Below are 27,950 nucleotides of genomic sequence, written 5' to 3' on the forward strand. Positions count from 1 at the left end.
ATAACTTTCAGTGCCTCTTCCAGTAACACAGAGCCAGGACTGTGAATTTGTTATGCCAAGCTTCAAATTTCACTATTTGTCCACACGACAATTCTGACTCCTTCATAAATGGCTTATGTACAACAAATTTACTATAGTAAGATAACTTCCAGCTTTTCATCACCACCATAAAACAATCTGGATTTTAAAGTCAGAATTGGAGTCACTACAATGCTACCAACTCCACCCAAACCTGACTCAAAAGTCCTGAACTCCGACTCCACATCTGTGCCCAGAGTGGTGTATTCTAGCCAGCAACAACGTGGCTGCAATAGTCTATTGGAATCCATTAGACCACTGGAGTCCAAGGATGATCTAAATGAAAGAAATGACCCCAGCTTATAAAATACAGAGTCTTGTACTGGTGCCTGACAGGGCATACAAAGATGTAGCTGGGCATTTGTTAGGAAATACAAATGTCACAGAGAACATTGTGTATGGGCAGCTGTAGACATTTGCTGACAGAAAATAGGATCGGATATGCTAGAAGACAACATGCCCAAACCTTTTGTTATTCAGGAAGTGATTCCGAAGTATCAGGCAGTATCCTATACTAGCCTCTACTGTATGCAGTCGGGAAATTACACTCTGAGTGTTCAAGTTTATGGAGGATTGATGCATTATTTAAATACAGGTACCATAAATTGTACATTTTTAACCTACTACTGGACTTGAACAGATTAAAGCAGTCTGTCCAAGCATAAGAAATCCCAATTTATTTATTTTTTTTATAAAAAAATAAATAAAAAAATAGAATTGTAACCATTCAAATAACTACCAGCTACACAAAGATGTGCGGCATGCGTTAAGCTGAGTTGCTCATTTTCTATTTCCGGCTTTAATCCTTTCCATTCTCTCTATTTCTTCAAGGTCTGCTACATGATACATGATAGTACCGTATTACTGATGAGGGGTGAGTACAGGTTTTTACTTTGTGCCTCTTATATATAAGCAAGGGAACAATTGCCAAGGAAGCTTCTTTTATTCCAGTCCACACATCTTGATCTGTCTCTGAGCTTTAGCTGATCATTAGTTCTTGATTTGGAGTCTTTCTTCTACACTACAGCCTATTAGATGTCAAGCCTAATGTCAACCATGTGGAAAGCAGGCCAATGAAGATTCCTGCTATACAATTCAAGAAAAATCTTAAACTGTATTATTAAAAGAAAAAGTGAGAAAGCTCTTTTCAAAAAACAGTTTTTAACACACAAAACGAGGGAGCCATACAGATTGGTCAGTGACACATTATACTATTACGGCTGAAGTTCTCAAAAATGTACTTCAACTAGCTAAACTTTCCAAGGACAATAAACTAACAAAATACTATAAAAAAAAAAAAAAAACATTTAGATGTATGTTGGTTATGACATATATATATCATTGTAAATCAATACAATTTATAATCCAGGCAAGTTACTGAACCAAACCTTTAAAAGTTATGCAAACCATATGCATCATTTTACAGAACTTAAAGTGCACCTGTCATTTGCAAAACCATTTTAAAGAATGTAGATAATAACATTATATGTATATCTGTAATATCGATTGCTTAAATAAATGAATGAATATATATATATATATATATATATATATATATATATATATATGGAAAAAATGCTGTTTTCTTCCTGCCGCTTTTGCTTGTGTCTCGGCTGGGACAAAATGCGGGCAGGACAAGCAAGGCTCTGTGCAGGCTCCTGGCTTGTCAACCAGCCTACTGTGTGAGTCGGGGGGGTTTGGGGGGGTCACAGAGCCTCAGTGCACAGAGCTCTTTGTCTCTGCACTGAGACACACAAATATACATATAACATTATTATGTTATATAATAATGTCTCCAATAAATGCTAGATTCTTTTAGGGAAGGGTCACACATAGCGTATAGGCAGCGTAACAATACGCTGCTTATTCTTTTAAGAGCAGACACACGGGGCTCTGTATGCGCAGTGAGGTATGGAGGAGAGTTCGCACGTCACGTTGGAAAAACCTCCTAACCGCTCTGCGCAAACAATGCTGCTGCCGGGTAGCGCAGTGTGTCTGCTCTTAAAAGAATACACAGCGTATTTCCAGAGTTTTTGTCACATCCTTTTCTCCACTCTTCATGAAAACTCAACTTCGGTATTTTCTAGGCTTTTGTCAAACTGACCAGGGGCAGGGAATGGGGTGCATGAACCATTCCCTCCACAGAGTCTTGTAGAAATGTTGTAACAATGTCCCTAGTAGCTTAGTGCACTGCAGTATATCACCAGTCCCAGCATCTCATGTGCTTGCTCTTGCATGAGGCCAGTGACTGAATGCAGCATCTCATGCTGAGTGTACATGGGGGATACTATCACCACAGACTTCAGAGCAGAGGGCTAAATATAGTTTTGTTTTTTTATTTGGGCATCCATACGCTGCCCCTGGTCTATTTGGCAATAACAAAAAAAGCTAGAAAATCCATTTAAGCTAGCCAAGTTCATAGAATATATGTTACTGTTTCTGAAAATTCTCAGTCACAATTTTTTTATACTACTTCTTCCCCATTAGTCTTAAAGAAATTCCTCGATACACATCTCACTGCCCTGCCATTGGGCAAGAGTAAAGTCAGATAGCAGATCGCTGTTTGATCAACTATGAGCCACTTTAGATCTAATGTGCATGATCAGCTTCATCCAAACTGAGAAAATGTATTTCCTTCTAGGAGGTCCAGACCAGTAAACAATCTACTCACTAGCAGATATAGCAAGGAAAGAAAACACTTACTGAGTAGCCGCGTCCAGAAAGAGACTGAGCTGAGCTCTGTGGAGGAAAGAGAGCAAGGTCAGCAAAGACAAACTCACAAGTTTCTGAAATTTTAAATTGCCAAAATAATATGAACGTTGTCAGCTCTTTTGTAAATAATTTACATCGGACACAACTGAAGGTAAATGTAGGAAAGAGATTGTCAAAATGAGCAAAATATATTTGAGCTGTACTTCAAGTAAGTGAAATACGGTAAAAGCAAATCACTTTGTTTTTGTCCACTACCTGCAACAATATCTACCATAGTAATCTGTACTTCCCAGGTTCACATCTGCATCTGAGCTCCATTCAGGGAGCTCTCTTTGCAGAATCCGAAAAATAGCGGGTCATGAACGGAGAAATAAATACTGCAAGCATACATGTTCTCCAAACAAATCCCGCAAATAAATGTACACCTGACGGAAAACAGACAGATCCCATTAGAAGTCAGTGGAATCCTTCAAGATCTGGTTGTGTTTATTGTGCAACAGACCAGCCTGCAACAGAGCTCCAACACTAATGTGAACATGGCTTTAGACATATTTAAATGCTTGGTAACATTAAGATATTGAAATGAAGTGAAAGCCGTAGAAGAAAGATATATACAACTGATTTAAAGAGGTACTCCGCTCCTAGACATCTTATGCCCTATCCAAGGATAAGGGATAAGATGTCTGATCGCGGGGGTCCCGCTGATGTCCCCCCCCCCCCCCATCTCTCCTGCAGCCCCCGAGTCATCAGCTGTACGAAGCCAAGTTTTCTCCGTGGCTGATGACTCCTGATACAGGGAACCGCAGCTTGTGATGTCACGGCCACGCCCCCTCGTGACATCACACTCTGCCCCCTTAATGGAAGTCTATGGGAGGGGGCATGGCCGTGACATCACGAACCGCTGACCCCTGTATTGCGAGTCATCAGCCACAGAGCAAACTTAGCTCCGTATAGCTGATGACTTGGGGGGCTGCAGGAGAGATCGCGGGGATAAGATGTCTCGGGGTGGAGTACCCCTTTAACCTTTTGGGGATGGAGGGTGTACGCCCTCCGTATTTCCGATCACCACCGCTCGCTGGGTGGTGAGCGGACCGGGATGACTGCTGATATCTATCAGTAGGCAGCCCTTGGCAATGCCTAGGGGGGTCCTGAGACCCCCCCCATGTCGGCGATCACCGCAAATAGACGGTCAATTCAGACCGCCGATTTGCGGCGATTCTGGGCCAATCGCGTCACTGGTGACCCGATCGCCTGGAAAATAAGAGCGATAGGAACTGTCATAGACAGCTACGATCATTCTACAGGATAGGAGCGAGGTGGCAGGGGTGCCACCTCCTCCTATTCCCTGCCATTAGTCGATCAGGCGGGGGGGGGGTTAAAGTTAATTTCCCCCACTCTGCACACCGATTGAAGTCCGGGCAATGTGGGTGGGGGGACATGGCCGGCTTACGGGAGCAGCGGTGGCATTGGAGCGGTGGCAGCAGAGACATCGGACGGCAGCAGGAGGAGGCAGGCCGGAAAGTGAGGCGGTGGAGGAGGCTGCAGTGAAGATCGCTGTAAGTGATCTTCACTGTGGCCTTCTAAAAGTTGCAAAACTACAGCTCCCAGCATGCCCAGACAGCCAAAGGCAGTCTGGGCATGCTGGGAGTGCTAGTTTTGCAACATCTGGAGGGCCACAGTTTGGAGACCACTGTGTAGTGGTCTCCAAACTGTAGTCCTCCAGATGTTGCAAAACTACAACTTTCAGCATGCACTGACTGTTTGGGCATGCTGGGAGTTGTAGTTTTGCAACATCTGAAGTGGCACAGTTTGGAGACCACTATATAAAAATGAAAAACGTCTCACACGGCAGTGCTTCCTAAACAGAGCCTCCAGCTGTTGGAAGACAACAACTCCCAGTATTGCCGGACAGCCATTGACTGTCCAGGCATGTTGGGAGTTTTGCAACAGCTGGAGGCACTCTGTTTGGCAAACACTGCCATAGGGTTTTGGTGGAGACAAGCGCCATCCTTGTAACCGGTTCAGCCACTATTGCAAATTCCTAATTTAGGCCTCAAATGCGCATGACGCTCTCTCACTTCGGAGCCCTGTCGTATTTCAAGGCAACAGTTTAGGGCCATATATGGGGTATTTACTTTACAAATTTTAGGGGGATTTTTCTCCTTTTAACCCTTATGAAAAGGGGCTACACCAGCATGTTAGTGTAGAAAAAATTTAAAAAAATTATACTAACATGATGGTGTTGCCCCCCAGAAAAAGACCCCCCAAATTTGTAACGCAATTTCTTCAGAGTACGGAAATACCCCATATGTGGACGTAAAATGCTTTGCAGACGCACAACAAGGTCAGGAGTGAGAGCGCCATGTACATTTGAGGCCTAAATTGGTGATTTGCACAGAGGTGGCTGACAGTTACAGCAGTTCTGACATGAACACAAAAAAAAAAAAAAAAAAAATCACCCACATGTGACTCCATTTTGGAAATTACCCCCCTCAAGGATTGTAACAAGGGGTATAGTGAGCCTTAACACCCTACAGGTCTTTGACAAATTGATGAATTTTCATTAAAGTTGGACGTGAAAATAAAATTAAAAAAATTACCTGATATGCTGGTGCTATCCCAAATTTGTAATTTTCACAAGGGGTAATAGGAAAAAAGCCCCGTATAATTTGTAACACCATTTCCTCTGAGTAAGGAAATACCCCATATGTGGATGTAAAGTGCTCTGCTGGTGCACTACAATGCTCAGAAGAGAATTGAGCTTTTGGAGAGAGAATTAGGCTGGAATTGAAGCCCATGTTTGTTTACAAAGCCCCATGGTGCCAGAACAGTGGATCACCCCCCCCCCTCCCACCCACATGTGACCCCATTTTGTAGACTACTCCCCTCACGGAATGTAATAAGGGGTACAGTGAGCATTTACACCCCACAGGTGTCTGACAGATTTTTTTGAACAGTCGTCCATAAAAATGAAAAATTTTATTTTTCATTTGCACATCCCACTGTTCCAAAGATCTGTCAAATGCCAGTGGGGTGTAAATGCTCACTGCACCCCCCTTATTAAATTCTGTGAGGGGTGTAGTTTCCAAAGTAGGGTCATATGTGTGTGTGTGCGTGTGTGGGGGTGTGTGTGGGGGTGTGTGTGTGTGTGTGGGGGGGGGGTGTCCACTGTTCTGGCACCATGGGGGGTTTGTAAACGCACATGGCCCCCGCCTTCCATTCCAACCAAATTCTCTCGCCAAAAGCCCAAAGGCGCTCCTTCTCTTCTGAGCCCTGTAGTGCGCCCGCAAAGCAATTTATATCCACATATGAGGTATTTCCATACTATGGAGAAAAAGCCCCCAAAAATGTGTAACCCCATTTCTTCTATTACCCCTTGTGAAAATGAAAAATTTGGGGTAACACCAGCATTTTATTGAAATTATTATTATTTTTTTTATCTTTACGTCCCACTTTAACAAAAGTTCGTCAATCACCTGTGGGGTGTTAAGGCTCACTTTACCCCTTGTTACGTTCCTTGAGGGGTGTAGTTTCCAAAATAGTGTGTCATGTGTTTTTTTTTTTTTTTTTACTGTTCTGGCATCATGGGGGCTTCCTAAATGCGACATGCCCCCAAAAACCATTTTAGCAAAATTCACTCTCCAAAAGCCCAATGTCGCTCATTCCCTTCTGAGCCCTCTAGTGCAGCTGCAGAGCACTTTACATCCACATATGAAGTATTTCAAGTAAGAGAAATGGGGTTACAAATTTTGGGGGGCATTTTCTCCTATTACTCCTTGTAAAAATGAAAAGTTTCGGGTAACACCAGCATTTTAGTGTTAAAAATAAAAAAATGTATTTTCATGTCCCATTTTAACAAAAGTTCGTCAATTACCTGTGGGGTATAAAGACTCAATTTACCCCTTGTTAAGTTCCTTTAGGGGTGTAGTTTCCAAAATAGTGTGCCATGTGGGTTTTCACATATGAGGTATTTCCTTACTCGAGAAAAAATTAATTACAAGTTTTGGGGGGCATTTTTACCTTTTACCTCTTGTAAAAATGGGGAAAAAAATGGGGCTACAATAACATGTTAATGTAAAAAGTGGAGATTTTAATATTTCTCCTCCATTTTGCTGCTATTCCTGTGAAACGCCTAAAGGGTTAAACTTTTTGAATGTAATTTTGAATACATTGAGGGTGCAGTTTACATAATGGGGTCCATTATAGGGGTTTTCAAAAATAAAAACCCTGATATTCACTTCTAAACTTAACTGGTCCCTGAAAAATTCAGATTTAGAAATTTTCATGAAAAATTTGAAAATTGCTGCTATCCTTTGAAGCCCTCTGATGTCTTCAAAAAGTAAAAACATGTCAACTTTATGATGCAAACATAAAATTTACATATTGTATATGTGAATCAACATGTAATTTATTTTCCATGTCCCTTTTCCTTACAAGTAGAGTGCTTTCAAAGTTAGAAAAATGCTAAATTTTCCTGACATTTTTACATTTTTCACCAAGGAATGATGCAAGTATCAACGAAAATTTACCACTAACAAAGTAGAATATGTCACGAAAAAACTCTCTCGGAATCAAATTTATAAGTAAAAGCATCCCAGAGTTATTAATGCATAAAGTGATAGAGGTCAGATTTGAAAAAAATGCTCCCGTCCTTAGGGTCATAATGGGCTACATCCCCAAGGGGTTAAGGTAGCTACTGCCTGCAACTATCTCTTCAATGCATAGATTTGCCTTGTATGTTTCCTGCTATGGGGAAAGCAACATGTGTGATCCTTGGTTTACCGGACAACAGACACTGTGTGGACAGTGAGGGTTGCTTTTGTATACAGGAGATTGTCAGCAGGACTAATTCACAATTATTTAATGTATGGCCAGAATTTGTTTTCCTTCAAGCTGGAGAATAGCCCCACTCATCATGTGCTACATGACAATCTATCATTTTCTTCCATTCTTTGGGGAGCTTTATGAAAACCTGTGTAAAAGAAAAGTGGTGCAGTTGTCCATAGCAACAAATTAAATTACTTCTTTACTTTTTGAAAAGGCCTCTGAAACATGAAGGCAACAACAAACTGATTACTTTGGACAACTGCACCACTCTTCCTTTAGATTTTGATAAATCTATCCTGTCTCTTTCAATTTCTTTGAATGATTTCAAACATTCAATACCAGAAGTGATATTGCATATAATGGAATAAAATTTTCAAATGTCAGAAAATGACTATTTAAAATTGCAGGGTCCAAAGATTATTATGAAGGCTCAACAACATAATTCTATAAACTAAAAAATTACTTTTGCAAAACCAAACTTCCAACTTTTTATACATGTTCTGAGGAAAAAAACGGACCGGTTTCGAAACATGTAATATGTTTTTTCTTGTAAATAAATGTTTTTTAAATAGAGGATCCTGGGGCGCTGCCAGTAAACCCAAGAAGTTGGATTTGGGTGTTTCTACATTTTCTATTAACTCCATGGAGTATTGGCGGAGGGAGCAGTAGCCGTTGTGTATCATGCTTAATTCAAGTTGTACCAAACTTGCACAACCTGCATAGGTGAGTCGGTCTTTGACTTTCATCCACTCCCATCTGCCTTGGGGGAAGGATTCACATAAGGGAGTGCCTTGTCTTGTGGTCTTAGGCTAGGTTCAGACTACGGAATTTCCGCCGGAATTTTCGCTTTGAAATTTCCGGCAGAAATTCCGCTTACTATAATGCATAGTGTAGTGAATGGTTTTCCGTTCACAAATTCACACTTCGGAATTTGTGAAGCGGAAAATCCGGATGAAAAACCCGCTAGAAAATTTCCGCCTGAAGAAAGGGGTTGCTCTTTCTTTAGGCGGAAATCCTAGCGGAACACATAGCAGTCTATAGGAGACTGCAGTGTCCGCGCGGTCCTAGCGCCGACTAATTCAGTCGGCGCAGGCGGAACTCTGAATCTCCGTCTGGAAATTTTCTGCCCGGAGATTCCGTAGTCTGAACCTAGCCTTACTGTAACATTTTATACATGCCTTTGCAAATTACACATTAACATGGATATTTATCCCTATACACAATAAAAGTGTGCATTAAAAGGACCGCTGCAAGCTATGGCAATGAAGAAGTTAAGCACAGCATACGGGTGAATAATGCAGCTGCATTTCCTATTTTTCCCTGGTGAGTCAGAGGAGCACAGTGCACCTGCCAACCTTTCCAGCTAAGCCAATAATTGCCAATTTAATCTTTGCCTCTTGGTATCACTCATGTTTAGCCCTTGCTGTGCCCTGAATACATCTTCATTCATCTGGGGGGGGGTCACACTTGACAATTAGAGTGTTAGCTTCAGCTAACTAGGGCAGCCAGTTTGGCAAGGCAAGGGAGACAATTATTAGTCTATTTTCCCATCATGTAATGGGTGGTGCTAGGGAAATCAGAAATCTACAACAATTACATTAGGTTTTTTCTCCTTTCCCTTTCCGCCCCCTCCCTCCTCACACCCTCCCTTCACCTTCAGAATATTTCACATTATCACAGCTTTACAACCACATTCAAATTTTCCATGTTCACAGGGACTGAGGCTCCTATTTAAATGATAATGAGGGACAATCCATTCAATTGAGCGAGGGAGAAAATCCATTAAAACACAGGCAGCTCTTAAGCTGGGTCATGAACAGATAAAAAAAAAAAAAATCTTTCTTCCCCTTGTCTTACAGCTATTATGCAAGGCCATGTATGGATTTTAAAACGGGTCACAACATCTCAAAAGATTCAGGGAACAATTACTCAGATGTTATAATTCAAGGTAAAAAGGGCCTTTAATAATATTTAAATATACTGGTAAAAAAAAACATATTACTAGATGGAAATCCTGCGATACTAGACAAAACAGGCATGTACTGGCCTCTGAAGTGGGAGAAATAAGAAGCCTATTTGTCCTATGAACACCTAGCTGCTTTGCTCACAGATAAAATGACAAAGTCTCATTGGCCGTTATGTCTAATAATATATTTCTGCCACCAATCAAAATGCTCCACATGGCGAGCTTGAGTGGAGCACATCGTTCCATAGAACTATGATAGGTTCAAGCTGTTGCCATAGTAACACTTCTGGCCTCCACAGCTCTTTAAGATGTTTCATTCTTCCACCTCCTGAAGGGAAGGGGATTCTGCTGCTAATATTCATTGAGAATGAATTTTTATATTTGGTTTCCTTCACGTACCATTGATCTGGGGACTGATGCCTATCTGGGGATAAGCTTAAAGGGTAGAGAGAAATGTCGCCTGGCCCCCAAGTCATACTTCTTAATTAACATCCCATATGTGAATCAGAACAGCTCTGCTCTTGATCCCAGGAACCCACACTAGAGGAAATGTGCAGCTAAAGTCCCCCACCCCTTTTCTTCCTCCCCTCCCATCACTTCAAATCGCCTGTCAAAACTGTCAACTCAAATACAGCTTTAATCTGCCAGGAGCACTTTTCTCCTGACATTTTTAATAAATACTTTCAGCTCTTAAACACATTTGCTGCAGATATCTCCTTTCCCGCCTCCCCCCATACTCCCACTCCTTGCCTGCAAAATAAAGGCAGAGAGACTAAAAGCAGAAAAGACTGTTTGGGAACCAACTTCTCCAGTACAGTAAATGATCATGCTGCAGTGTAAACTGATACAGAGTAAAGCTACATATGCAGCAAAATCTCTGTTTTTGTATGCTCTATCTTAGGGTGCACACTTAGCGGGGTTGTCCAAAAGCATAACCAATGAAAGAAACATTACTCACTCCAGAGCCAATGCTCTAGAGGTCACTGGAGGAGGATGTTTACCTATCCTGAAGCCAAGATGTCAGGCACACTGCAACAAATCTCTGGGTTTAGCAGTCCTGTACCGCACACCACTGAATCACTGCAGTGGTCACGTGTGTGCATGGCAGGTCATCACTGCAGTGGTCACGTGTATGCATGGCAGGTCATCACTGCAGTGGTCACGTGTATGCATGGCAGGTCATTACTGCAGTGGTCACGTGTATGCATGGCAGGTCATTACTGCAGTGGTCACGTGTATGCATGGCAGGTCATTACTGCAGTGGTCACGTGTATGCATGGCAGGTCATCACTGCAGTGGTCACGTGTATGCATGGCAGGTCATTACTGCAGTGGTCACGTGTATGCATGGCAGGTCATCACTGCAGTGGTCACGTGTATGCATGGCAGGTCATCACTGCAGTGGTCACGTGTATGCATGGCAGGTCATCACTGCAGTGGTCACGTGTATGCATGGCAGGTCATCACTGCAGTAGTCACGTGTATGCATGGCAGGTCATCACTGCAGTGGTCACGTGTCTGCATGGCAGGTCATCAATGCAGTGGTGGTCACGTGTATGCATGGCAGGTCATCACTGCAGTGGTCACATGTATGCATGGCAGGTCATCACTGCAGTGGTCACGTGTATGCATGGCAGGTCATCAATGCAGTGGTGGTCACGTGTATGCATGGCAGGTCATCACTGCAGTGGTCACATGTATGCATGGCAGGTCCTCACTGCAGTGGTCACGTGTATGCATGGCAGGTCATCACTGCAGTGGTCACGTGTATGCATGGCAGGTCATCACTGCAGTGGTCACGTGTATGCATGGCAGGTCATCACTGCAGTGGTCACATGTATGCATGGAAGGTCATCACTGCAGTGGTGGTCACGTGTATGCATGGCAGGTCATCCCTGCAGTGGTCACGTGTATGCATGGCAGGTCATCCCTGCAGTGGTCACGTGTATGCATGGCAGGTCATCACTGCAGTGGTCACGTGTATGCATGGAAGGTCATCACTGCAGTGGTCACGTGTATGCATGGCAGGTCATCACTGCAGTGGTCACGTGTATGCATGGCAGGTCATCACTGTAGGAAGGGTAAACAAAGAGTGGAGGGGAACACCAGAGCATAGGTCTGAATATGACAGAACAGTAATATTTGGTTTGTTACTTTACAATTTTCTTTTTAATGATTTAACTTTTTACTTTAATTCTACTCTCAGGCAACAGCTTTATTCTTATGTGCAGAGAATTGCTATTTACCCATATAGCTATACTAAGATTCCTATGACATACAGCAAAAGATGAATACCAATTTACAACAAAGAAAATCATAAAAGGCTAAAAAAAATAAAAAAATAATAATAATTGTTTAGTACTACATGTCCCCGATATCAAAGGCTGATCAAAAATACAGTTTATTTCCATCATTCACCTGATTTACTGAACACTGTAACATCTTTTCTGCGCAGATGAACGTCACCAGGACCTTGTCTTCTCTAGGTGACTGTTTGTTGGAAATTCCCTGCCAATTGTCATAAATAAAAGGTCAAAAGCACTGAATTATTATTTCATTTGCCTAAAAATCTAGAAGTGTTTGCAGGATAATGGGGCAGTTTATGGCTGATAACCTTTAGACTGTGTGGAAAGGTAAGATTTGCATGCAGGGTACATCATCCCATCACTGCAGGCATAGAGCTGGTTAATGCCAAATGTTATTGTTTTGAGAACCTCCGAGACCTCCACCTCTCCACCTACTGCTTTGCATTCTGAAAAAGAGGCAGTGTTTTCAATTTAAAACCTAAATTAGCTGTCCAATTGAATCTAGCTGGCACAAAGCTTTCCTTGTGACAGGCTGTACTTATGAAGCATATTGTACATTAATAGAACTCAACATGAGTCCCACGTGGAGGGTGGTAGACGGAGGGGGTTACGTGCACAGCTATTGAAATGTTAAATCCAATAACTCAGAAATTCTAGCCATTTTCTTTCTCTAAACCTCTGCAGAATAACGGCTAAGGCTTTCCACTGTAATGCATTCAAATTAAAGATGCTGTAATAAAGAATACCAGCTAACGATGGTAACACAGGTTTCTATATATTCATCTTTCCTTTACTGCTATATAAAGTAGATGTACAACCTCTGGCTGCATGTTCTCACTTATTCTCCGCAGTAAAGCTAGCTGTACAGGGTGCAACTCGTCACCAATGGCAATAATCAGCCTAATGACTAGAACTCTTGTCTGGTGGTCAGAAGTGTCCCAATCACACAGATTTTTGAACATTTGTGCTACGTGATTTTTTTTTCTTTGATGCTGCAGACATGTCTCTTCCATCACAGGTGCATGTCTTGCTATGATGGCGCAACACGTTCTGATAAATGGAATACTAAGCACACAACTCACAATGTTGGGTTTATATTCTAGTCTGAATTTGCACATAAAGATATTCATGTTTACAAGGTGGAAAAGAAAGCTTCTAGCGGATAAGATCAGTAATAGAACTGCTCTGATCACATTATTGCGTAAAACAGATAGGTGACATCCATAGTGGAGAATAAAAAAAAAAGGGTATTCAGTCACAATGGGTTGACACCTCTGTCAAATACCCCTGAGGGTAGAGCTTGTGATTAGTACAAAAAACCCAAGTGTGATATCCAAGCCTAAGATGCAACAAACTGTACCTTGAGAAAACTACTTTTAGGCTACTTTCACGCTAGTGTATTTTTCATTAGTATTGATACTGTCACACAGAGGTCTCTTTGGTAAAATAAGGTTTACAGATGTAATTAATGATATATGATGTTCACCTGCCCCGAAACTCGGCTGCTGCCATTCAGACAGTGCCCAGTCCCTGCTGTTCCTCAAACACTGCATGAAATGCCAAATCAGCCAGTAACTTGATGAGGCATTGTCAACGCATCAGGAGAAGTGGTAAGCAATGGGGTAGAGGAAACGGCAGCCATGGGGAATCAAAGCAGGTGAGTATGTTCTGTTTTTTATTCTTTAAAGCACACCAACACCATTAAAAAAAAACAAAAAAACACCTCACTAGAAAACCCATTTAAATACCACTTGCAGATGACACCAAGCTAAGCAGTATAATATAAGTTATTTCAGATGCTCGTAAATTATGAGTCCAACCTGGGATTGGGGAAAATGCAATGAAAGTAACATATAGCTGTCTTTGAACATAGACCTGTGCCCATAGTGTCTTCAGAACAATGGGCACAGGAACCCAGTCTTAATCATACAGATACTCTAGTAGCTAATTTGTAGGTCAAAAATACTGTACTTCATGCCATAATACAGTACAATCATGCCATAATGCAGCCAGCATAGTCATGTTTACTCCTGGCACACTATTAACTGTAATGACAACAAAGTTTCAAGTGTGTTAAAGTAGAGAAAAAGTCTACACACCTCGGTTAAAGGGGTACTTCGCCCCTAGACATCTTATCCCCTATCAAAAGGATAGGTGATAAGATGTCTGATAGCGGGGGGGGGATCTGCCGCTGGTGACCCCTGCGATCCAACCCTGCAGCAGCCCGGTACCTCAGCAGCCCGGAGCCAAGTTTTCTTCGAGGCAGATGACGGGCGGTGCAGGGGGCGGGGCATCGTGATGTCATGGCAATGGCCCCTCATGATGTCACGTCTGCCCCCTCAATGCAAGTCTATGGAAGGGGCGTCACACCTCCTCCCATAGACTTGCATTGAGGGGGCGGGGAATGACGTCATGAGGAGGCGGGTCCATGTTTTAATTTCACTACACAAATATATATTTTTGGGTTTTGCAGTAGATTTTATTATTAAATGATTGATTTCCTTACAAAGTATAATTGGTGGCGCAAAAAACAAGCCCTTATATGGGTCTGTAGGTGCAAAATTGAAAGCGTTATGCTTTTTAGAAGGGGAGGAGGAAAGAACGAGAATGCAAAAATGAAAATTGGCCTGTTCCTTAAAGGGGTACTCCATTAGAAATCATTATTATTTTTTTTTTTTTTTATCAAATGGTGCCAGAAAGTTAAACAGATTTGCATATTACTTCTATTTAAAAATCTTAAACCTTCCAGTACTTATCAGCTGTTGTGTGCTCCACAGGAAGTTCTTTTCTTTTTGAATTTCCATTCTGTCTGACCACAGTCCTCTCTGCTGACACCTCTGTCCATTTTAGGAACTGTCCAGAGTAGGAGCAAATCCCCATAGAAAACATATTTTGCTCTGGGCAGTTCCTGACATGGACAGGGGTGTCAGCAGAGAGAACTTGTGGTCAGACAGAAAGGAAGTTCAAATAGAAAAGAACTTTCTGAGAAGCACACAACAGTTGATAAGTCCTGGAAGTATTAAGATTTTTAAATAGAAGTAATTTACAAATCTGTTTCACGTTCTGGCACCAGTTGATGTGAAAAAAAAAATTCTAGGGGAGTACACCTTAAAGGTCAAAATGGGCTTGGTCCTTAACCCCTTGGGGACGGAGCCCATTATAACCCTAAGGACGGGAGCATTTTTTGCAAATCTGAACACTGTCACTTTAAGCATTAATAACTCTGGGATGCTTTTACTAATAAATTTGATTCCGAGATTGATTTTTCGTGACATATTCTACTTTAAGTTAGTGGTAAATTTTTGTCGATACTTGCATCATTTCTTGGTGAAAAATTCCAAAATTTGATCAAAAATTTGAAAATTTAGCATTTTTCTAAGGTTGAAGCTCTCTGCTTGTAAGGAAAACAGACATTCCAAATAAATTATATATTGATTCACAAATACAATATGTCTACTTTATATTTGCATCATAAAGTTGACATGTTTTTACTTTTGGAAGACATCAGATGGCTTCAAAGTTCAGCAGCAATTTTCCATTTTTTCAAAACATTTTTCAAAATTGAACATTTTCAGGGACCAGTTCAGGTTTGAAGTGGATTTGAAGGGCCTTCCTATTAGAAATACCCCACAAATGACCCCATTATAAAAACTGCACCCCTCAAAGTATCCAAAATGACATTCAGTAAGTTTGTTAACCCTTTAGGTGTTTCACAGGAATAGCAGCAAAGTGAAGGAGAAAATTAAAAATCTTCATTTTTTACACTCGCATGTTCTTGTAGACCCAGTTTTTGAATTTTTACAAGTGGTAATAGGAGAAAAAGCCTCCAATAATTTAGGAAGCCCCTATGGTGCCAGAACAGCAGAAAACCCCACATGGCATACCATTTTGTAAACTACACCCCTCAAGGCACGTAACAAGGGGTCCATTGAGCCTTAACACCACGCAGGTGTTTGATGACTTTTCATTAAAATCGGATGTGTAAATGAAAAAAAAAATATGTTTCACTAAAGTGCAGTTTCTTGCCCAAATTTACCATTTTTACAAAGGGTTATGGGAGAGAATGCCCACCAAAATTTGTAACCCCATCTCTTCTGAGAATGGAAATACCCCATGTTAGGACGTAAAATGCTCTGCGGGCGAAATACAATGCTCAGAAGAGGAGGAGCGCCATTGAGCTTTTGGAAAGAGAATTCGTTTGGAATGGTAGTCAGGGGCCATGTGCGTTTACAAAGCCCCCTGTGGTGCCAGAACAGTGGACCCCCCCCACGTGTGAACCCATTTTGGAAACTATACCCCTCACAGAATTTAATAAGGGGTGCAATGAGTATTTACACCCCACTGGCGTTTGACAGATCTTTGGAACAGTGGACTGTGCCAATGAAAGATAACATTTTTCATTTTTACGGACCACTGCTCCAAACATCTGTCAGACACATGTGGGGCGTAAATGCTCACTGTACCCCTTATTACATTACACGAGGGGTGTCGTTTCCAAAATGGGGTCACATGTGGGGGGGGGGGGGGTCCATTGTTCTGGCACTATTGGGGCTTTGTAAACTCATGTGGCCTTCAATTTCGGACACATTTTCTCTTCAAAATCCCAATGGCGCTCCTTCTCTTCTGAGCATTGTAGAGCGCCCGCCGAGCACTTTACATCCACATATGGGGTATGTTCTTACTCAGAGGAAATGGGGTTACAAATTTTGGGGGGCTTTTTTCCTATTTTCCCTTGTGAAAATGAAAAATTTAGGGTAACACCAGCATTTTAGTGAAAACATTTTTTTTTTTTCATTTTCCCATCCAAAAACACCTGTGGGGTGTTCAGGCTCACTATACCCCTTGTTACATTCCGTGGGGGGTGTAGTTTCCAAAATGGGGTCACATGTGGGTATTTATGTTTTTGCGTTTATGTCAGAACCACTGTAAAATCAGCCACCCCTGTGCAAATCACCAATTTAGGCCTCAAATGTACATGGTGCGCTCTCACTCCTGAGCCTTGTTGTGCATCTGCAGAGCGTTTTACGCCCACATATGGGGTATTTCCGTACTCAGGAGAAATTGCGTTACTAATTTTGGGGGGCTTTTTTTTCCCTTTTACTGCTTGTGAAAATAAAAAGTATGGGGCAACACCAGCATGTTAGTGTAAACATTTTTTTTTTTTTTACACTAACAGGCTGGTGTAGCCCCCAACTTTTCCTTTTTATAAGGGGGTAAAAGGAGAAAAAGCCCCCAAAATTTGTAGTGTAATTTCTCCCGAGTACGGAGATACCCCATATGTGGCCCTAAACTGCTTCCTTGAAATACGACAGGGCTCTGAAGTGAGAGAGCACCATGCGCATTTGAGGACTAAATTGGGAATTGCATAGGGGTGGACATAGGGGTATTCTACGCCAGTGATTCCCAAACAGGGTGCCTCCAGCTGTTGCTTAACTCCTAGCATGCCTGGATAGTCAGTGGCTGTCCAGAAATGCTGGGAGTTGTTGTTTTGCAACAGCTGGAGGCTCCGTTTTGGAAACACTGCCGTACAATACGTTTTTCATTTTTATTGGGGGGGGGGGGGGGGGGGACAGTGTAAGGGGGTGTATATGTAGTGTTTTACTCTTTATTATGTGTTAGTGTAGTGTAGTGTTTTTAGGGTACATTCGCACTGGCGTGTTACGGTGAGTTTCCCGCTAGGAGTTTGAGCTGTGGCGAAAAATTTGCCGCAGACCAAACTTGAAGCAGGAAACTTACTGTAAACCTGCCCGTGTGAATGTACCCTGTACGTTCACATGGGGGGACAAACCTCCAGCTGTTTCAAAACCACAACTCCCAGCGTGCACTGACAGTGCATGCTGGGAGTTGTACTTTTGCAACAGCTGGAGGCACACTGGTTGGAAAACCTTCAGTTAGGTTCTGTTACCTATAAACCAACAACAAAACTCCCTGAGGGATTTCAGGGCATCCAATGGTATCAACAACCTTTAGGGGTGGCCCCCCAAGGGGTTAACCCTAAACTAGAAGCCCCCCATAAAACTTAATACTTTATTAATATCTATTAAAACAAAGTATCCCTTGTGAATGTGTGTTTAAAAACACAGCCAAGTGTGTGAGTTTGGTTTTAAGATGCACCCATAAAGTATACAATCTTTGTACTCTATGGTTTATCCAGTGGGTGCATCTAATTGTCCTGTTACCCAACTCAGAATTTTCCAACCAGCGTGCCTCCAGCTGTTGCAAAACTACAACTCCCAGCATGTACTAATCGCCGAAGGGCATGCTGGAAGATGTAGTTATGCAACAGCTGGAGGTTACGCAACTACAACTCCCAGCATGGTGAGACAGCTGTTTGCTGTTTGAGCATGCTGGGATTTGAAGTTTTGCAACATCTGGAGGGCTACAGTTTACAGACCACTGCACAGTGATTTCCAAACTGTGACCCTCCAGATGTTGCAAAACTACAAATCCCAGCATGCCCAGACAGCAAAGAGCTGTTTGAGCATGCTAGGAGTTGTAGTTTTGCAAGATCTGGAGGGATACAGTTTAGAGACCACTATATAGTGGTCTCGAACTGCAGCCCTCCAGCTGTTGCAAAACTATATATTCCAGCATGCCCAAACAGCAAACAGCTGTCTGGGCATGCTGGGAGTTGTAGTTTTGCAACATCTAGAGGGCTACAGTCTCAGACTGTAGCCCTCCAGAAGTTGCTAGGCAACTTACCGGCTTCCGTAGGATCCAGGGAGCCGTCTCCTTCTGCCGCACGCCGCCCGCGCCTTCTCCCGCAGCCTCCGGAGGGGTAAGTGGACCTTCGGCGTTCTGTCCCCGTCGTTTCCCCGTCCTGCCCCGCCTATTGTGGGTGGGCAGGATGGGGAAAACGAAAGTAAACCCCTCCGCCCCCGATCTGCTATTGGTGGTCGCGTCTAGACAACCAATAGCAGGGATAGGAGGGGTGGCACCCCTGCCACCTCACTCCTATCACTTCAGGGGGATCGTAGGTGTCTTAGACAACCGCGATCCTCCTTCTATTCCGGGTCACCATAGACCCGTAATGACCCGGAATCGGCGCAAATCGCAAGTGTGAATTCACTTGTGGTTTGCGCCGATTGCCGACATGGGGGGGGGTCTAATTACCCCCCTGTGCATTTGCACGGGGTGCCTGCTTAAGCCCTTCGTCCTTAAGTACCAGGACACAAGGGCTTATGCATACACCCTTCGTCCCCAACAGGTTAAGGGGTTAAAAGGTGGACAAAGTTTTGACATAATTTATATTTGTTTTCATTCTTTAATATCACAAGAACCTGGCACTATAACAGGGGTGTGTAGACTTTATATATCCACTGTATATGTCAAAGCTACTGTACATGAATGAAAGGCTGATGCTAGGATACTTAATATTTTCTTTTTCTTGAGCCAGTTTTAATATGCAAAAGAAGCAAAAATCCCACAGTATAGAAATACCTACATCACTGAGACAGTCATGTGAGCTGCTGCGCTGAGAACTCATGGCTTCTTTGATACTGCTGTCGTCATTGCTTCTGCCATTTTTGTTCCTGGATGCTTTTACCTAAAAAATAAAGAGAGGGACATTTGCAAAAAAAAGTTCACAAAAGAGTTTAACAATTCTTATATTGTGACTCCATTTAACCACAGAATCTAGATTAGAAATGCTTCAAGACAACAAATCAAATATTTAGTGATTTACCTTTTTTTTTAAAGCAACACAGATATTTCATTTGGAACAACATAATGATAATAAATATCTAGGGGGTTTCCAAATAGACAAAAGTGTATACCATATTGCTGTAGTGTCATTCAATCAACCAATTCAACATATCCAATCACTGGTCTTCTATTATAAAACTAGTACTTCCAATTCTGTACACTCTATTCATTAGTTCTACAGTGTCACAACAAAGTGCACAGTACATACTTCTGTGGTTTCCTCCGAGGGTTTCTTATTTATTGCATATCATCACAGGTTTAAACAGATATCAGGAACCCTTGCATCACCTTCTGGACTCCTCCTCATCATTGAGCAGCTTGTTGGGCACATATGGGATTTGCAGTAAGGTACTTTATTTTACCAACCAACAAATGTTTGAGATGATCTAGTTACCAGTTTTATGAATTACTTTGTTCTTTTCCAAATATGATTAAGCAATCCCCAGTTATGGTACAACAGTGGGATGGTTTTAAAAGGAAACCTGTCAGATGTAATGATGCTGTGCACAGGAAATCAAATTAGAGGACTGGCTGACGTTATTAACCTGTCTGAGTGAATATCAATTTTTAGATGTGCCATGGCTTCTGGGTCCCTATTTGTGATTGGGAGGTAAGAAGCCCTGACAGTGGCTGTGACAGATTGTCTTCATTTACACCTGCTGCTTATGACTATAGGTGATGCCTGCCTAACTTCATCAACTAATACCTTAATAATACAAGTCCTACAGCAGCTCACACAAGTATTCATTACTGCAAAGCTATAAATAACAGAGCTTTTTATCAATAGGTATCAGCAGAGAAGCTGTGCCACAGAATGAATAATGCCAGCCAAGTGATAAAATCTACACATTTGAATGTTAGGAAAGACTAGTGAAAAATCACTGCTAGATTCATAAAACCAAACATAGATCACTGTACTGTATGTCAGATAACCTCTTTAGGGCCATATACAAGACTGATGATTCTTGCCATATTCTTTCTCATAATGTTTTTTATTTTTTAACCTGTGCCTACATTTTTATGGCTGAACTAAGGATCTGGTATGCTGAAATGCAACATGACCAATCCAAGTTTTTCTGCACTTGGAAGACAGTTGGCCAACATACACATTATATCATTGTCATATTCTGTCAACTAAAGGGCATATTAGGGTATGTTCATACAACGGAGTTTGAACGGAGTCTCCGCTTGCAGAATTCCGCGAGTGGAAATCTCATTCTGGCGGCTGCTGCTAAACATACTTCGGCGGTAGGACTGCGTGGCACTGCGCCGTTGCCATTGACGGCTATGTAGTGCTTGCGGACTTCCCACTGGTGGCCCGATGCTGGAGACCCTCGCTATCTCACATGCAGTACCCACCTCGGAGTCTGCCGGGTCACGACTATGGGGCTTGAGTATCGTTATGTCACGACTCCACCCCCGTGTGATGTCACACAATGCAAGTCTATGGAAGGGGGGCAAGTCTATACTCGGGCCCCGTAGTCGTGACCCAGCAGACTCCAAAGCTGCAGCACTGTGTGAAGCTCCCAGAGGTGGATTCTGCATGCGAGATAGCGGGGGTCCGCAGCGGCAGGACCCCCACAATCAGACATCTTATCCCCTATGCTTTGGATAGGGCCGAAGTACCCCTTTAAGTCAATGGGATTGGGGTCTTCAAAGGGGACAGCGCATGGTTTTGGACAAGCAAATTGGTGCAGTTATAAATTGTGTGAAAATGGCATTAAAATGGTCAGCTTACTGAAACAACATGATGACATCTGAAAGCTGGTAGTGAAAATGTTAATTTTATGCTAAATACATTATAATTGTAACTAGAAAATTAATCTGTGAAAGGGTGTTAATTGGGTGAGAGCTTTTGCCTCACTGCACATTCACAAAACCTTATAGTGCTCAAAGCATTCGAATGCCACAGGAAAACAGTGTCTGATCAGCATCACTTTTCAGATCGCAGACAGCCGGCCCCAGCTCATTATTAATAAATACACTTCCATTTATCAAAAGCTCCCTTTCAGAGCAACAGGGAGCCTGGGGCAAAAGGAGACAAATTCTTTTCTTAAGTTGTTCTGAAAGGTGGTGGGCGAAGAGACCCTCACCCCCATTAACCCAGTAGAGTTTGCTTGCCCCCGCGGGGGGGAGAGGGAGATGCTTTCACAGCGGTAAACTCACACTGATCTTGTGCCATCTCAATATATTTGTTCATTATCTTGCGCACACACAGAAGCATTTGGAAATGTACTCGGGGCACAGGCCAAATTGAATCATCTGCCTTCATTTTCCGCACGAACCATGGCTACAGCTGCTGCAAACAGGCTGAACGTTTATTAATTTATCTAGGCGGCTGGTTTTGCTCTCTTAAAGGTGCAAACTGTACTATTGCTATTTTTTTTTTTAACCCTTCTTCATGCAGCCCAGTTAAGCATTTGATATTTTTTATAACATTCTGAACCTACAGCTCTAAAACGTAAAACAGAACTTTAATACATACAACAGAAATTGTTAAAAAATACCTCTCAAGATCTTGTTAAATGTTATAATCCTCCCAGTTCCCTGCCCCATCATGACAAACCACCCCCTGCCTTTATTTTTATTATTTGTTAGTTCTCTACCTTGACATTGCTCTGTATTTTTTGCTCAGTCTCAGTCAGATTCACAGACCGGGAAAGGGCGTTACCCAGCAGGTGACATCATCTGAAGCCATATAGGGAAGAACTTCCTCCCTCACTCTGTTACACACAGCCCACAGCAATAGAATGTGAGAGATGAGCTATGATTGGATAAGGCTGCACACCCCCCCCCCCCCAGCATTTTCTGACTTTGGACTTCTGATAGGGCTGCAGGAGTCCAAAGTCTGTGCAAAAGATGGGGGAAAATGTGCTCTGGACAAGTAGGGAGACACCTAGTGGCAGATTTTTTAAACACAAATAAAAACAGATAAAAAAAAAAGTTAAGTACATTAGAAATACTTTTAATTTCCATAAGGAGAGAAATAGCAAAAAAATGTTTTAATGACAGTGCCCATTTAAGCTCAAAATGTAGGCCTCACTATCAACTCTCATATCTTTAAAAAAAACAACTACAATGAAAGTTAGCAAGAAATTTCACAAGGTCACATCATGATAAAGTAATTTTATATGTACCTGAAATTATTTTTTGCTTACTCATGACATCAAAAGAACATAGGGTAGATCATGTTGGAAGTATATCTTGGCACAGTTCAGCAGCCTTTTCAATGCGCCTTTTGGTATTGACACTTTCCAAAACTCAACTCTAGTACAACACTTCATGGTTACTTTTTAAGCAGTGGTCATGAATTTATCATTTGCGCCTCTTTTCATTTAGGCACACAAAAGGGACAAACCAGTGCAAGTAGGTGCAAATCTACACTCTCCTTGGACTGGCTTTGGGTATGTTCAGACGAGGAGATTTACAGCGCGTATTTTGCTACGGATCCGCAGCTGAAGGACCTTTGTATGCTGCCTTTATATGTGCCTGCTCGGAGCGGCAATCCGCCACTACGAGCAGGCACACTGCGATGTGCGAGTCGCCTGTATACTCACACATCGTGGCAGCTCTCTGCTTAGCTCATGGAACAGGGGGAGCGGCCGCAATGTGTGCGAGTACACCGCGCATGTGCAGTGGCTCGCACATCGCTTCAGTGTGTCTGCAGGTAGCGGCGTATTGCCGCTCCAAGCAGGCACATGTAAAGGCTACATACAGAGGTCCTTCAGCGGGGGATCCACAGCGTAAAATACGCTGTAAATACGCTAGTCTGAACATACCCTGAGAAAGTGTTTTCAACAACATTTTTGAATGCCACCTGTAGACTTGCACCTAAGTTATACTGAGTGCACCTTTTGGATAAATTAGGTGAAAGGACAGAAACAAAACCAAAACAAAAACTACAAAATGTGTAGCCACACCAATGTTGATAAATTCCCATTGTTCCTTATGGGCCCTTAGACTAGGGCTAGCAGTATAAGTAGCAGCTGTGAGACTTGTGATTAGCAAGTATCTAAAATTTCCTTTCTTGAAATGATCCACCTTTATGTGAACTAAAACCCAAGGACAGAACTTCTCTAGTCAAATAGCTGGGGGAATCATATTGAATACTTTGCTTCCATTATTTCCTAACTAAATTATGTTCAATAGCCATCAGCTCTGTTTTGAGACAATTTACTGTCTAATAAATAAAAATTGAGAATTTAATTACAAATATATTGGAAAGCAAGAAGAAAAAGAAGAAAAAAAGAGCTGTTACATACAGATAAAATGTTTAAACACTTCTATATTTGATATGCCCTGATCATCGGAGACAAAGCTGTAAATTCAATAAAATGTAGCAATTATAAAGACACAGCTTTTCCCGAATTTTGCACAAATTAGAATAAAATCTCCTGTTGTGACTTACTGGTACATCAACTTCATAAGAAATATGGACATCTCTAGTGTTCTATAGTTCATGATCTACTGCTCCATATGAACCAAGTGCATATAATAAGCGGCATTACCTACTGCCTTGTGTCACTGACCTGATTGTCCACAGTGATCAGCAAAACTGTACTGTTGATATACAGTGGGGCAAGAAAGTATTTAGTCAGCCACCAATTGTGCAAGTTCTCCCCCTTAAAAAGATGAGAGAGGCCTGTAATTTTCACCATAGGTATACCTCAACTATGAGAGACATAAAATCACACTGTCTGATTTTTAAAGAATTTATTTGCAAATTATGGTGGAAAATAAGTATTTGGCCAATAACAAAAGTTAATCTCAATACTTTGTTATTAACCCTTGGTTGGCAATGACAGAGGTCAAACATTTTCTGTAAGTCTTCACAAGGTTTTCACACACTGTTGGTGGTATTTTGGCCCATTCCTCCATGCAGATCTCCTCTAGAGCAGTGATGTTTTGGGGCTGTCGCTGGGCAACACTGACTTTCAACTCCCTCCAAAAGTTTTCTATGGGGTTGAGATCTGGAGACTGGCTATGCCACCCCAGGACCTTGAAATGCTTCTGGATTTTTTTTTCTCAATCTGGCTGTCATAGTTGAGGTATACCTATGATGAAAATACTTTTTTGTCCCACTGTAACTGCAAAAACTACAAGCTCACACTGCCTTTCCCACAGAATACATCATATTTGACAGGAGAAAAAAAAAACAATGTACACCTTGGAAAAACAAAAAGGACCCAATTATGACATCTCTAATGTGCTGCTGGGAACCTAAATAAGGGAGGATAGTGCTAGTGCATATACACAGATCCTTTAATATTCTGGCCCTGATTTATCAATCAGCCTGAAACCCTAATTGTCTATTTTTTCCCATAACAACCAATCACAACTCAACTTTCATATCTTAACAAGCTCTTGTAAAGTGAAAGTTGAGCTGTGAATGGTTGCTGTGGGAAAAACCAGACAATTGGGGCTTCAGGCTGCTTGATAAATAAGGGTCCCTGTCTGTAACAAACAGATGACTTACTTTATAGCAAATTGAGGAGTTTGGTAATCTGCCGTTGGTTATACAGTGAATGCTTGAACAACCACTTCCATTGTTGGAGCAGCACAACCCTTTTGCAAGAGGGGTTTGCCATTGTCAAAATTTTTTTAAGGCTGCATAAAAGATGCAAGAAGCTTACAAACATTGTTTATTGACGGATTCCAGGGCCTTTTAACCCCTTAAGGACTCAGCCCATTTGGGCCTTAAGGACTCAGACTTATTTATTTGAACATTTTTGTTTTTTCCTCCTCGCCTTCAAAAAATCATAACTCTTTTATATTTTCATACACAGACTATTATGAGGGCTTGTTTTTTGCGCGACCAGTTGTTTGTTGTAATGCCATCACTTTACCATAAAATGTATGGCGCAACCCAAAAAATACTATTTGTGTGGGGAAATTAAAAAGAAAACCACAATTTTGCAAATTTTGGAAGGTTTCGTTTTCACGACGTTCAATTTATGGTAAAAATGACATGTGTTCTTTATTCTTTGGGTCAATACGACAAAATGAAACCCATAACAACATAATTTTCTATTACTGCTGCACTTAAAAAAAAAAAAAAAAAGAAAATCGCAAACTGTTTAACCAAATTAGTACGTTTAAAATCCCCCTAGTTTGAAGACCTATAAGTTTTTAAATTTTCCATATAAGAGGCAGTATGAGGGCTCATTTTTTGCACCGTGATCTGTACTTTTTATTGATACCATATTTGCTTATATAAAACTTTTAATACATTTTTTATAAATTTTTTGGGGAACAAAATGTTATAAAAAAGCAGCAATTTTGGACTTTTTTTTTAAGTTCACACCGTTCACCGTACGGTATCATTAACATTTTATTTTAATAGTTCGGATATTTATGCATGCGACGATACCAAATATGTATATAATTATTTTTACACTTTTTGGGGGTGAAATATGGAAAATGGGACAAATTTTTTTTTTACTTTTACACTTTAATAGTCCCCATAGGAGACTATTTATAGCAATCATTTGATTGCTAATACTGTTCAGTGCTATGCATAGGACATAGCACTGATCAGTATTAGGGTATGTTCACACTGGTTAAGGTGTGAGCGGAATGTTCGCTTACAAAATCTGCTCCAAAACGCAGTTTTTTTTCCGTGTGGGATTCACGCTGAATTCCGTGAGGAATTCCGCTCTGATTTCCTTGCAGAAATGGAAGAGGATAGGACACACAGTAATGCGCGAATTCCGCGCGGTAGCGTGGCAGACTGCCAAAATTTTTTACATTTACTTCTATGGAGTTACGAGCCGAATTCCGCATGAAGAAAGAACATGTTCATTCTTCATGCGGAACGGAATTCTGTGACAGAATTCCGCTAACGGAATTTCCTCAGTGTGAACTGAGGAGAGGAAAGTTAACTACATACTATGGGGTATGGCACTGCTAAATGAATTGGAAAGGAATAAGCGAGCAGAATTACTCGTGGAAATTCCTCTCCAATTCCTCAGTGTGAACCCTTATATGTCATCTTCTGCGCTGGTCTGCTCAATCGAAGACCAGAGCAGAAGACCCATGGAAGGCAGGTGGGGGCGATCAGATCATCCATTTTAGTGACCGCAATGCTGTAGATGCTGTGATCTGTATTGATCCCGGCATCCGAGGGGTTAAGGGCGAATATCCGCATGATCGCGAATGTCCGACATTACCGATGGGTCCCTGGCTGCATCGCTCTGATGCTTGTGGTTATGTATAGGACGTAAATATACGTCCTGGTGCGTTAAGTACCAGCTCACCAGGATGTACATTTACGTGCGGCATCGTCAAGGGGATAAATAAGTAAATTATCAGGATCAAATGCTCTAAGTAACGTTAATTAAGCCAATAACTAGCCATGCAAAAAGAACCTAATGGCTCTGTGTAAAGCTTTTCTACCAGTCCCTGGACTCTAGAGAGAAAGCTATATGTGTCTCTTTACATCTCTTCCTGGAGCCTATGCTAGTTTTTGCCATTTCTGTCAATCAAGTCCCATTCATTGTAGCTGTAGCGAATATTCAATTTCTTCTACATGCGAATGTCTAATAAAGATGCACTTCCCGATCACTTTGATCCCTAAGCCGGATAAAGATCCTCACGACTGCTCCAGCTATAGGCCCATTTCTCTTCTAAACTCAGATCTCAAGCTTTTTTCGAAAGTTTTAGCAGCACGTCTATCCTGTTTTCTTCCCTCCCCTGTGCATAAGGATCAGGTGGGGTTTATTCCCTGTCGCTAGGGAGGCGATAATACAAGGAGAGTAGTGGGCCTCATAGATCTGCTCAATCGTAGGTCTGAACAGGCTTTGGTTTTGAGCTTAGATGCCGAAAAGGCCTTTGATAGGCTGGGTTGGCCTTTTCTTTTTGCTACCCTCCGACAATTTGGCATTACAGGGAATTTTCTAACTGCACTGCAGGGTCTCTACTCTTCTCCTACTGCTTCTCTCAAACTTCCTCATACTACCTCCCCCTCTTTTCCTCTCTTTAAGGGCACTCGGCAGAGTTGCCCTCTTTCCTCCCTGATCTTTGCTTTGTGTATTGAGCCTCTAGCAGCCATGATCCGGGGGGGGGGGGGGGCGGGGGGGGGGGAATCGTGACATCTCTGGGGTTTCTATTCATGATAGGGAATTTAAGATCTGTCTCTTTGCAGATGATGTCCTCCTCACTCTCACTAAGCCTCTGGTCTCTCTTCCTAACCTTTACAGGGTACTTCATTCCTATGGTGTGGTTTCTGGGTACAAAGTGAACCTTTCTAAGTCTGAAGCGCTGCGCCTGAATCTTCCCCAGTCTCTGACTTTCCTTCTACAAGCGAACTTCTCCTTTAAATGGTCCCCTTCGGTCATAAAATACATGGGGGGGGGGTCT

General features: G+C 42.0%; 1 protein-coding gene across 17 annotated transcripts in view; it reads right to left on the bottom strand.

Annotated features, from left to right (window-relative positions):
* FBRSL1 (fibrosin like 1) overlaps positions 1 to 27,950 on the bottom strand; it is a 675,174-nt gene that overhangs the window by 317,613 nt on the left and 329,611 nt on the right. For 15 of the 17 annotated variants that reach the window (XM_056533016.1, XM_056532951.1, XM_056532958.1 and 12 more), the window contains 3 exons: positions 19,333 to 19,434; positions 12,001 to 12,090; positions 2,782 to 2,817 (listed from right to left, as the gene is read on the bottom strand). In XM_056533016.1, coding sequence (XP_056388991.1) covers positions 2,782 to 2,817; positions 12,001 to 12,090; positions 19,333 to 19,434 — 228 coding nt within the window. The remainder of the gene's footprint in view (positions 1 to 2,781; positions 2,818 to 12,000; positions 12,091 to 19,332; positions 19,435 to 27,950) is intronic. The other 2 variants (XM_056533034.1, XM_056533063.1) reach the window with 1 other exon arrangement.

The sequence above is a fragment of the Hyla sarda genome, chromosome 1, assembly GCF_029499605.1.
Source record: "Hyla sarda isolate aHylSar1 chromosome 1, aHylSar1.hap1, whole genome shotgun sequence".
Lineage (NCBI taxonomy): Eukaryota > Metazoa > Chordata > Amphibia > Anura > Hylidae > Hyla > Hyla sarda.